The following is a 12246-nucleotide window of genomic DNA, read 5'->3' as shown; positions in this document are numbered from 1 at the left end:
AAAAGTTGTACGAGACTGTGTAGCATCTCTATGAAGTTCAACATACTCGAAGGTCACAAAATTCTACGGTGAGGGTCTGAGTGGAAGTCCAAAAAACAACGTAAGAGGACTTAACTTTTGGAGCTCACCCGCCAAAAAACACGAGTCCGGTGTAAGCCCCTCTTCGAGGGGCGCGGACGCAGCCGCGCGAGAGGGGCTTAGTTAAGCTTATGTGTTATGTGACCAAAAGGGAAAGGCATATACGGCCCATGCATTCCAGTTTTAATTCCTGAACTACGCCATTGCTATTTCTCTATAGACAGACACCATAACTTGTGTCACATGGCCAATCCGGAAATCAATGTTACAAGGCCACTCCGATAGCCTCCGTGAGAACATTGTTTGCTCGGAGTATATCTATGGGTTACCTGTTCATGTTGGATCCCTCGCAACCCAATGGGGCCTTCTACGCCGGATACGACCGTCATTCCTGACAGTGAAAATGCTTCAGTTGACGAGCAAGCAGACAGCATCGGTGTCATCACCGACACAATATTCGCAGAAGGCATGACCGTGGAGGAGTTTGTTATCGCGGTTAGCCCCAACTCGACCACCCCTCCGGATCTAGAAACTATCGGACAAATCTCTCAGCAAAATCAAGTCACGTATCTGCGCTTGCCAATTTACCAAGTGTTGGTCTTTTAACTCCAGGCATCACGATGAAATGTTTCATTTTTTAGGCAAAAGCTTGGGCCTTTCAAATGTAGACCCGCTCACATGGTGTAGTCGAATACGGAGGCGATTCACAGAGTATATACCATCCTCAAGCTTTTAATGAAACTGAAAGGGTAAACCGCGCATTGTCGTGTCAATTGGAAGGAAGACGGATTGTCTGTCGTGGTCACAGATGTATGAAAGTGCGATATCGGTTCATCGAAACATAACTGAAAATATTCTTGCCTCGTCTCCCATTCAGGACACTTTCCAAGTTATCCAACATTCATTTTTTATTTATTCTGACCTTCTACTGAATTTTGGTCTTTTCATCTCATCATGTCTACCAACGTGGATTCGTATCAAACCGAACCGTGGACGCATTTACGAGAATATGTTTACACCCAAACTCATTTTCCGAACACGAAATGGTTTCCCGCCACTATCGTTTGTCTGATGCTTGCTCACGTCATTACAATGGTCGTTCACGTCGTTGGTGGTGTCAAAAGTTCTCGTGGAAAAGAACGGTCACTGTTCCTCAGAGACTCGCAAGGTTATTATCATCCAAACCACCACATCGCCATGCCATCAACGGTCATGTTATATGCAGTCGGTCAGTCAATTTGGAAAAGAACCAGTAAATCTTTCGGAACAACAGCTCAACATAGCCTGATGCCCCAACAGCTTCATGCCTGGCAATGGGCTCCTTTTTATATGATTATCTTTCGAAGGCTGTTCATGCACAAAGCATCCTGTTTTACAGTCTAGGGGTGTCACGTAAGTCATTATTTGCTTATGCGGTTCTTCGATCCAATCAATCAATATAATAATTGTCTTTTTGGTGCATATTTCCTTGCACTTATGTAGTGGGTTTGATGGTCCATTGGCAGCAAAGTGAGAACGTTTTCAACAGCTTCGTTCGCCAAACCATTGTATCGTGATACGGAACACTGATTTTTCTGGAGGGTTATTGCAAAGTCGTCCTAGTGGCATACGCTTTGCCACCCTCCAAGTTCCGATTCCTTCAACGTGCTAGTTGGAAAGCAGGTTTACACAGCCCCAGACGCCATATCCTGAGCTCTAGTCATTTCAATCTTCTCTTCGGTATTGGCACGCTTCTCCCTTTCATATTACCGGCAGTGCCTGTGTTTTTATCATTCAACTGTGTCAGAGCGACATTACTGAAAGGGAAGATATTGGATGACCTTTGTGTGGAATTGATCGGTTTGTTAGAGCTTACCTCTACCTCAGCAGACAATGAGATCTTGGCTTCGGAGAAACGTATGGCAGCACTATCTCAACTCGCAGGACTTTCCAAATCCCCCGAAGAGATTTGGGGTTATTACAAATGGACTGCTGGAATGTATTGCATCGTAGTTTGCTCACAATCTGTTGCTGCCATCTGGGTTCACATCGCCATTCTCCGACGTTTGTTTGCTCAAGTCAAAATCGTGAAAGATTGTTGGATACAACGACAACGGCTCAGATCAGAATCAAAGTTCACAGGCGTTAATGTCACGTATCCTCCCGATGATCAACAAGACGCGCATGTTGGCATCATAAAGATGAAGAATACCGGAGCTTCGAATAACTTGAAAGCCTCGAATAGCGAATTTGTCAATAATTGGACAGATTGGTTACCGAGTTACAAGAGTCCACCCAATATTTCACAGGAAGAATGGAAGTCCGATCTACTTGATACCAACAAGAAAAACTGGGCGACAAAGGAAAAGAGCCTCATGAAAGAACAGTATATCATATTGAGAGCTTATGCAACAAACTACCTTTGGATCACGATTCTGATCTTTATAATCGAATTGACCTCCTTGCTATTCACACTTTCAATTTTGCTGAACTGGTATGGCGTTCCTTATAGACTAAGTCCTATTCAGGCTAGTACGTGGATAGTTGTATGGGCAAATTCAATTTGGGGGTAAGCAGAGCCAATTATCTCGAGTCATTGCTTCTACTCTGATGGCTGATAGAATAAAATTGCAACATTTGACATGCCGGGAACGCACGATCAGTAAGTTTAGCTCACAATTTACGCCTCATATCTTTATAACCAGTCTGCGATAAACTTATTAATGATTATTGTTTATCCCTCTTACAACGGCCAGGAGGTGGTCCAGGATTTTTGCTGGGAATTGTGAGTGATTACTCAATCGTGTCTATGAGATAAGGTAGAGATGTCATTTGTTTACCTCAAGCATGTCTTAATCTCTGTTCATCAAGGTTGCAAATCTAGTCGCATTTTCTTCAACGCCACAACTGCCAAAGGAACCTGAGAACAGCCGGCGGCCCACGAAGTCCATTCGAGATTCTATCAGCCTTTGACGATACACCGGATTGAATTCATTCGACAAACGACTATATATCAGTATGTATATCACAAGGAAAACGTGTTGTCCTGAAGGATTACGTTTTCAGTCTTGTGAAGAAGACACGCCGTGGTTGGCCTCATAGACCATATTACGAAGTATCAGGAAACATAATTCATGATGCAAATGTAACGTCCGTCGGATTTGTGGGAAAAGATTCCTGTCTCGCATCTCACATGAGGCCAAATGACCAATCAATCATTTCATGTATACGTTCACTTGCTCTTTTTACACTTCATACACTCTCCCATTTCACCGAATTAGGTTCATTCAATGTCACACATGATTTTCTTGAAAATCCTTCCTTGGACCAGTTCCACTTTCATTAATTCGCTGCTGATCTTGATCTGCCGACAATTTACCATGCTTCTATAATATTTTAGATTTTTGATGTACCTTATATAAAGAGAAGGAAATTTTATTTATTTGTGATGAATTTGGATTGCCTATCCGCCGCCCAAAAGCCACAATTCAAATTTCATGTGTAGGAATGCTCTAGTTTACCACAAGCCACATTAACTGCACGCGTCGACTGGAGCCTCCTCTGTGGACGTCGCGGTTTGAGGGACTTACGTTAAGTGAGAGGACTTCCTGTCCCTAAAGAGCTAACTTAACACAAGCCCTTCACTCAAGCCGGAGGCTCAAGTCTCGTACCCATCCCGGTTGTTGCAATGTGCTTTGTCAAGTCAGCTTGAAAGATGCGACCTAAACTGAAATTCAAGTGTGGGGATTCATACGCTCACATAGAGAATTTTATGTTATTGAATTGAAAATACGTGAACATACTCCAAAATACGATTTTACAAAGCTTCACTTCACCCAAACCCTTAAGCTCCCTAGTGCAATTGTATTTCCAGATGTAGATTTTGGTAGATGTTTTCTATGAATATGATCACACATTTATTAACATTAAGCCCATGATAATATTCTGGTAATAGTCATTCTGTTACAAATAGCCTGCAACAAACATGGTGGCTTCACCAATTCAGGAAACTCAATCATGCAGTTGAGAAATTATCTGTAACTCACACTACTGCTATAATTCTGATGAGATATCATAACTCACCTCCTCAGAATCAAAATCAGGCATTGCCTCAATGTGAGCTCAATGATATTCAAATCATCTACCAAGCCTTGAATATGTGGATTGCCAAAAGATTTTGATTGGATTTCTTTGAGACAGTTCGGATGGATTTAATAACAAACAGTATCCCCTAAGTTGGAAAACCAAGTCAACAATTGATAATAAACCTTCCTGAACTATAACAATTCTGAAAACAAGAGAAAAAATTATTGATGAGGAGTCTGTTAGCCGAGTAAAAGCGGCAGACTGAGGTTTATGGTGATGGTTGCCTCATTGTTGCCCTGCAACATCAAATCAGATCATCACTCAGCCTTCTTTCAATATCTTTTTGTGATTCGAACTCATTTAGTGATATTGGATGAACCTACAATATGAATGGGGAATCGATCGACCAATGATATTTTTACATAGAGCGTTGACTGTAGGAGCGGTCAAAGGAACTGAGTTTCGGAGAGAGCCACGGAGAAATCGTCCTACTGGAAACCTTGGCTCCCTTTTTGAAATTTAGTTCGCGCTCGGGGAATTTCATTGGACTTCTGTGGAATGTCGCATAAGGATTTGTGAATCTTTCGTAAGGACTCAATTGAAAATCTGACTCTGATGCGCTTCTTAAGATACCAGTTGTCAGGTCTGCGTCATATCGGATTGGACTTTTATGTTCATGTAGAGAGCCTGTAGGCCAATTCTGATTGGATTGAAAAATTGCTTTACCTTTGCCTTCGATAGGTCTCGGTGATTTCTTAGGCAATTGCATAGCTAGTATGGTTCAAATTGACCATTTATCTCAACTTCAAGTTTATATGCAGTGAGTAGGCAGAGCAACTGACCGTTTCCGTTGATGCGAAGGGGCGTGGCCTCATTTCTGATATATCGAGTACTGTGTTGAGAGCTCCCAGTTTCAAGAGTTTTGATATTTGAACTCGATTCTTGAATCTCAATCTTTGAGTTTCCTTTTTGTCCATTTGTGGTACACATCTTTGGAATCTCTTCAATCTGAGGGACCTGTTTTGCTTTTGAGCCTTTCCATTTTGACTTGAATAGAGTCAAGCATCTTTTTGAGAGGATATGTTCGGTTCTTGTTGAGTTAAGACTGACACTCCACTGATGTCCAGGTTGGGAATTGAAAGACTTCTTTGAAATCACATCATTTATATTAAAAGGAACTCTGATTCTGAAGGTGTTATGAACTTGAGGGAAAGTAAAACTATAAGTCAACCATCCAATCCCGGTGAAGAGAGCCAGGATGAATAGCACATGAGTCATAGTTCCCGAGGACTGTGTGTTCATTGTCTGATGATGCATTGCTCGTTCTCCCAATGTTTTTCTTGAGCTACTTTTTGTATTTGTTTGCCACTCAATCCGTGCTTGCGCCGCAACATTCAACCGACAAACTTTCAGATCTGAAACAAACATTGTATATGGTTCAGGATCTTCTCAAAAGATCAATTCGAATCAATTGATGTTTCCATCCACCATTGCTTCATGGCCTTGCAGGCTTCGAGAGCAGTATGTGCGGTGATTGAAAGGGTATAAAATCAAAATGGTGGTCGGCCTTGGTCCGCGAGCTGCAATTTGACTCGTCATGACTTGGAGGCACATAGGATGAGAAGGGTAGAGACCTAGAATCGCAGTTCGCCCACAAGATTAAAATACATTATTTGATGACCAGAAACAATCAAGTGTGTTGACTGCTGTGGAAGTGAGGCGTGTCCTTCACCCTGCCCACATTTCAATGAAATGAGCTCGCCACAAATATCAAGCACTCCATATAATATCACTCGACTTCTGAGTGGCTTCAGAAAGTGTGTTGCAACCTTGTAGAATATGCCTCAAGAAAAGGCACAGGAGCAGTGAAATTTGGTTCCATAGATCCCTTGCCACATCCCTCGCCAATTCGGGCTTTTCTTGCGGGGAATCGTTTTTTAAATTCAAAATGTTACAGTGCTTGAGACAAACTGGTCATCAGACCACAAAAGCTGCGCTGCTCAGCGGGACTGATCCAATGCGAGGCGAAAGGAATCTTGATAAGACTTTGACGATTCGAATGCGAAGTCGAGGGGTATAGGAAAGGTATGATGCTTAATTCACAGAATGAGATAAAACGAGAGAAAGACATTGAGCTGATGAATGAGCAAGTCATCCAAACATAGGATAAAGAACAAGACATAAGTTGATAGAACAAGAGACCAGTGACATGTCTGGTGGATGTGAAACTGGATGACTGACAATGACATGCTGGAGTAGAACACGTGAAAGGTGGTTTTGATGGATCCACTTTCGGCAATTCAATCCCCAGAACTTCGACTCTCAGCTTTGTACCATCATGGACTCAACTTCAATGTCGATAACAAACCTTTCCACCTCAACTGATTCACGATTATATATTGGGAATCTAGCTCCAGCCGTAGATGAGTGAGTCTATGTTCCATGATCTCATTCGATTGATAAGCTTTCTTCTAATCGATTTATTTTCAACTATTTTGTAGATTTGCCCTCGTTGCTCTGTTTTCAAAGTTTGGAAAGATTTCAAAACTAGATTTTCTCTTTCACAAATCAGGTATACTCCGAGGAAAACCACGAGGCTATGCATTCATCGAGATGAGTAGGAAAGATGTTAGTGGTACCCAACTTGAGCAACGATTCGAATCACCACAAAATTTCACTTTACTGACCATGATCATCCTTTTTTTGGCTTTTCTGATTGAAATTCTTGGTCAGGAAGCCCTGAAGGCCATGGTTGAATTGAATAATAAACCTCTTCGCGGTAAACGTATCCTGGTGACTCCTGCAAACGAGGTGCGTTCAGTTCGTTTCAATCCCTATCTATTTCAGGTATGTCCTAAATCAGAGTATCACATTGAAAAACAGAGTCAATACCAAGAGCAACAAGTGACAACTTCTAGCAAACCCAACTATCACAACAAGAACCAGTCTGGTCATGATGGTAGGCACAATGGTCAGAATGGAAGAGGCTCAACTTTTGACCCGACGAGACCTACTACACTGTCACTCTTGAAATCACAACAGCAACCTAAAGGGTGCGTAATAGTTTTGCTAGCAGGCCAAGCATTTTTTCACCATGTCAACTCAAGAAATTCGTTGCATTACCAACAGAGTCAACAATAAGATAGCCGCTTTGGAAGCCAAGCTAGCTTCAATGCAACAGACCAAGCTCGCTGCACCGGATCACTGCGCTTCAAACCCTAACACGAATTCCGCAATTACCTCAAAGCCGGCATCGCTGCCGGAACATCCTAAGAAATGGCTCACGAATCCACCGCCACCGACGAAAACCCGCAATACCACGGCAACTCATCGAACGGGCCAACGGGGCAGCCAAATCTCCCAAGCCAATTCATCTCAATCATCCACATCATCTCATCCTTACCACAAACATGTAGACTCGGTTGGCTTAACTTTGAAAGAGCAACTACGACGGAACCGCGACTTGCACCTTTCGGCGGCTCCTGAGACTAGTTCTAAACCTATGAGACAAAATTGCCTCCATGGTACCACCTCTTCCGAAGTCATTGATCATTCATCGGACCAAATTCCCTGCAAATCAAATACTTTGCCCGCCGAAATTGATGGCCCACTGCCGCCCGACGATCCGCATACAGCCACCTCCGCCCCCAATATACCAGAGTCTGCTTATTCACAAATGTTACCTTCCTCTTCTACCGACTTTCATCCTCCATCTGAACGGGTCTCCTCAGTCGCCCGTTCATCGCCATCTCCTACTCAGAACGATTGTCCAGGTGACACAGATAGTCAAAAACTCTCCATCTGCTTACCAAATGACCATCACCGTACCACCAAGCTTAAAGATGGATCAAATCCCTCAAAGGACCTTGCCAAGCCCGTGCGTTAGCCTCTTTTATCCTTGAAGTCAACTTTTTCTCATTCTATGTTTCTTGTCCTCGACGCCGTTCTAACCTACATGTACATTCTTCACAGATCAAGCCTGACTTGACCAAAATTTCCTGGTCGTCCAAGAGAACTTGATCGTTTCTTTAATACTTCCTTTTTTTCAATAAATGCTATATATTATGAATATATCTGTTTCCTTACGTCTCACCTTGAACTGCTCTGAAATAAATGTAAACAATGTAAATCTCTTGTAAGGTACTGCCAACCTTTCAAATAAATTCCAAGATCTCTCAACTATCTACTCATCTGAATTTCTCTATTCAAGATTGGAATCCTATGATATTAGTCTATCATTGTACAGAAGTGACAAATGAAAGTTATGGCTTGTTTGGTAGAGTTGGGTTCTTTTGTCAATTGTATGCTCAATATATGAAAACAGCTTGATTGGGTTTACATCTGATTTGATTCCTGGTGATACTTGAATATCTGCATGTCATTGGATTCATAGGGTTCTCCTCTGCGTAGGTGTGCATTGTTCTCAGTTTCCAATTCAGCTCAACAACGTCCACTAGTGGGCTTTTTCTCACTTTTGGTCTTTCCTTTTATTGCTACTGTTGCTATTGACAAAGGGGTTGTGACCAAAATTTCTCTTGCGTACCATGGAACTATGACCATGGGCATCACACAGAGGATAATTGGCGGTTGAGTCGGTGGCTAGGCAGCCTGAAGGAGATGAAGATGGTAAAAGTCAAGTAAATGAAATGCAAATTTCGCGAATCAACAAAGGGAAATGGCCACTTCTTATACATACAACAGGCATCGATTAGTGACAGAGGGTCGAAGTTTACCAGATCAAACACTTGTTGTCATCTGGGTTCAAGTCAACCCTTCCAATCAAGTTGCTGTGAGTAACAGAGGTTCTCCGCAATATCTTGAAAATGAAACCAAGGTGAAAATGATCTTAGCTGAATTCAAACCGCTTCCAGTCAAGCCGTTTGTTGTGACGAAAACCGGCACAATGTAGTGCCAGAACTGCCAGAGACTTGGAATTGGCATACAACATAGACAAGAATGACTACAAAGTTAATTACAGGCCTATACAAAGAGCTCGCTTGTCCTGTCGATATGATTTTGGCAATGGCCTGCCTTGCTACGTAACTTGAGCAATAACTGGGAAGATGAGGAGTTGTTATCTTGAGAGTCATCTGAGACGCTTCGCACACCTCGTAGCCAGTCTTTGCCAGTGACGGCTGGGGCAAAAGGCGAACTCTTCAGATGATATACGCTTCGGGTTCAGAGTCTTTTTTTTCTTCTTCCCTCAGACGGTGTCGTTGTTGGCACAATTCCGACCTCATCACTTTGCCCTCCTGTATGGCCTATAATAAGTAAGTGGGTATGTACGTGTAAGTATGGCCTTGAGGCATGGCGTACAACAAAGGTGATCAAGTTCATTGGACTACCTCCTTCATACCCACATGCCCGTATGTAAGCGGAATCCCATGAAACTCATTCCTTCTCGGCTACTGGGTTTTTCACGCAGGATGAAGGCCCATGAACTCCATGAAGGCACCAATAATGCTGCCTAGCGTAGTCTCTGTACAGCTATGGATGGATGTAACAAAAGACTGCGAGCTTCGAGTCAAGCATGGGCTGGTTTGATAATTTCGCCGCAACGGTTTAAAAGCGGAAATTTCCAATGCTTATCCAGATTCTATACCAGACGAAGTGTTTCAGATGGAATGCTGCGCTAATATCTTCCGCGTACCGGTCTTCAAGATGTGGAACACGTCTGAGAAATTAGACTGAGGAAATGTTAGCTTCTCAGTATTTCTAGATCAATTCTTTGTCTCAAAATCACCCTCCTAACTCACCCGGCCTGTCTGTTCTTACACTCTTTTATTCACAAAAGGCGTCCATTCGTTCATTTCGCTCTTTTCTCTATCACAAGCACACGCTACTAGGCGTTTTTGTTTGTTCGACTAAAATATTTTCCAAGGTGAACTTGAATCCTCCTTGCGCTTTTGATCGATTTATCTCTTACTTCGGTCAGATAGACGCCCACACGGCATCACTTCACTCATTTTCACAAGCACATCGAGCTCCAATATTTATCGGCGATTGTCAGCAGACAACCTTGCGTCTGAAGCAAAAAAATCCGGTCCTCCTTTTCGAAAAGAAAAAATGCAGTCACGAGCGTATTTGGTGATTTTTCTGGCGGTCGCATTAGCATTTGCCAACAATGCATCAGCGCAAGCCTATGCCCAATCTTCTGCTTCCGCTTCTGCATATTCTTCCTCTGGGATCAATGAGCCAGTGGTGATCGAGATCGAAACCCCCGAGGACCACCAGGAACCACCACATGTCAAAGACGGGAAGCACCACGACCAAGGCCCTCTCAGCCAACCTGACCACCATCCTCATCCTGTAGAAGACCAAGGAACCTCCTGGCAAGACGCCACATACGAAAGTTCCCCTTCTGGAGAAGCGTACGACTCCAGTGGTCATTACCCAACAAAAACTGCAGCGGATGAAAGTCAAGACTCTGACTCCAATGGGCCAAGCGTCGATCCGTATTCAGCACCAAGTGGCTCCTACCGGGAAAACACTCCTCATGTGAGCGGAGCTCAATACGCAACCAACATGGGTCCAGGTGAGGGCAGCTCCTACTCGCCCACTCAGTCGGATGATGGAGATCATTCAAACTCTCAACAGTAGGTCTTGCCCGTTCTTTCTCAACTTGAATCCTCGATACCAAACTGACAGCCGATCAACATAGACATGACCAGGATCATATTTCCCAGGGTAGACACGAGAAGACCTCATCTACTGGTAAAGGTGCAGCTAGCAATCTGGGCGACCAAGAAGCGAATACCGGCAGCTCGGATGATGATGATTTCATTCGTGCACCCATGTTCGAGTATCCTGATGAAGGAAAAGACGGACAAACCTTCGATGATGAAGATCCTTCCGCTAAAAATGACAGAGAAAAAGATAGTGACGATGAAATTTACCCAACCAGAACCAGTGGAACTCCAACTAGCTACTCTCGAGGTTCAGGAGGTAATGGTCACCCAGCTGGTTACCTCGGTGTTCCTACTGGCGAGCAGCCTTACTGTCAAGGACCGCTCGACCCTGAGACGGGAAAAGGTATCATCGATATCAACGGAAGATGTACAATAGGTGCGCATTTTTTGGTACCTCTGGGTTACTCGATCGGCCTCAATCGCTTATCAATCGCTGTTCATGTCCTCTCACAGTCTGTTATAACAACCTTGTCTTGAACCGAGATGGCAACAATTGTATTTGCCCTCCAAACCTACACCTTGATCACAGTCATTCCCGCTGCATCTGTCACTCGTAAGTGATACAACGATCTGTTTTTTCAATTGATACTGTTCTGATAAACTTTGTGCTACAGTCCCTATGTCCTTTCAGGAGGAAAATGTGTACTTCCACCTTCGCAAAGAGCTCAATCTAGCCATAAGAAACGATCCATGATCACTCAAATCCCGATCGGTGAGGAATTGCTACACGGGAAGTACCTTCGTACAGAAAAGGACAGGGTCAACTGTCGTAAGTTTTTAAAAAGACAAACTAAAGCAGAGCCTCCCCTTCTAGATATTTGATGCATGGGAGATAGCGAGGTCCATAAAGATCTAATTCAATTCTTTTGTTCGTCTCCAGCTGCCTCAGAGATTGCTTGCCCACTACCTTCTGGGGATTGGGAGTGTCTGGATCCAGAATTCACCCTAGACTCATGTGGCGGTTGTGTCTCAGATGGAACTGGAGTTGATTGCTGGGCACTGGAAGGAGTTCAAGGCGTAGGATGTGATGCAGGACGCTGCGTGAGTGCAAGGATCAAATATTCCTCCCTGCTTGCCATACTCTTTCAAACATGATTTTCAACTGGTGCTCGGTTACTGATCTGGTTCAACTTCTTAGCTTGTATTCTCTTGTTTATCCGACTATGAACTAGTGAATGGTAGCTGTGTACCTCGAAAGAATTGAAGCTGAAGAATTTCGCGCGAAAGTCGGATTTCGATCACTATTTGTTAGCTAGTCCTTTGACTTGAAGTGGAATATCTGTTTCTTCCTTACATACCCGAAGTCAACCGATAGTCATGGACTCTCTTCCTCCAAACCTTTTCCTACTTAAATGAAAACTTGAGGGGCTAATTTGCATCTTTTCTATTTTTTTATATCGTCCGACTTGTACAT

General features: G+C 43.4%; 4 protein-coding genes across 4 annotated transcripts; 3 read left to right on the top strand and 1 right to left on the bottom strand.

The window, feature by feature from the left end:
* Window positions 1–908: 908 nt before the first annotated feature.
* MELLADRAFT_72658 (uncharacterized protein) lies at window positions 909–3562 on the top strand (the record flags this gene model as incomplete). The annotated part of the gene is made up of 6 exons (XM_007413761.1): window positions 909–1306; window positions 1378–1470; window positions 1561–1587; window positions 1672–2626; window positions 2725–2842; window positions 2929–3562. 5 exons carry the CDS (start codon window positions 1033–1035, stop codon window positions 2756–2758), a joined length of 1383 nt encoding a protein of 460 aa, XP_007413823.1.
* A 632-nt stretch (window positions 3563–4194) lies between these two features.
* MELLADRAFT_109666 (uncharacterized protein) lies at window positions 4195–5133 on the bottom strand (the record flags this gene model as incomplete). The annotated part of the gene is made up of 3 exons (XM_007413655.1): window positions 4195–4334; window positions 4636–4914; window positions 4986–5133. 3 exons carry the CDS (start codon window positions 5131–5133, stop codon window positions 4195–4197), a joined length of 567 nt encoding a protein of 188 aa, XP_007413717.1.
* A 1363-nt stretch (window positions 5134–6496) lies between these two features.
* MELLADRAFT_38340 (uncharacterized protein) lies at window positions 6497–7330 on the top strand (the record flags this gene model as incomplete). The annotated part of the gene is made up of 5 exons (XM_007413762.1): window positions 6497–6570; window positions 6645–6771; window positions 6877–6954; window positions 7090–7196; window positions 7273–7330. Coding segments are annotated over 5 exons (444 nt in total), but the record flags the coding sequence as incomplete, so codon positions are not given.
* Window positions 7331–10209: 2879 nt separating this feature from the next.
* Window positions 10210–12036, top strand: MELLADRAFT_124143 (uncharacterized protein; the record flags this gene model as incomplete). The annotated part of the gene is made up of 6 exons (XM_007413763.1): window positions 10210–10739; window positions 10805–11208; window positions 11286–11385; window positions 11447–11601; window positions 11713–11873; window positions 11971–12036. 6 exons carry the CDS (start codon window positions 10210–10212, stop codon window positions 12034–12036), a joined length of 1416 nt encoding a protein of 471 aa, XP_007413825.1.
* Between the last annotated feature and the right edge of the window lie 210 nt (window positions 12037–12246).

This window comes from Melampsora larici-populina (assembly GCF_000204055.1).
Source record: "Melampsora larici-populina 98AG31 unplaced genomic scaffold MELLAscaffold_38, whole genome shotgun sequence".
Lineage (NCBI taxonomy): Eukaryota > Fungi > Basidiomycota > Pucciniomycetes > Pucciniales > Melampsoraceae > Melampsora > Melampsora laricis-populina.
This window is presented reverse-complemented; position numbering and strand designations above follow the sequence as displayed.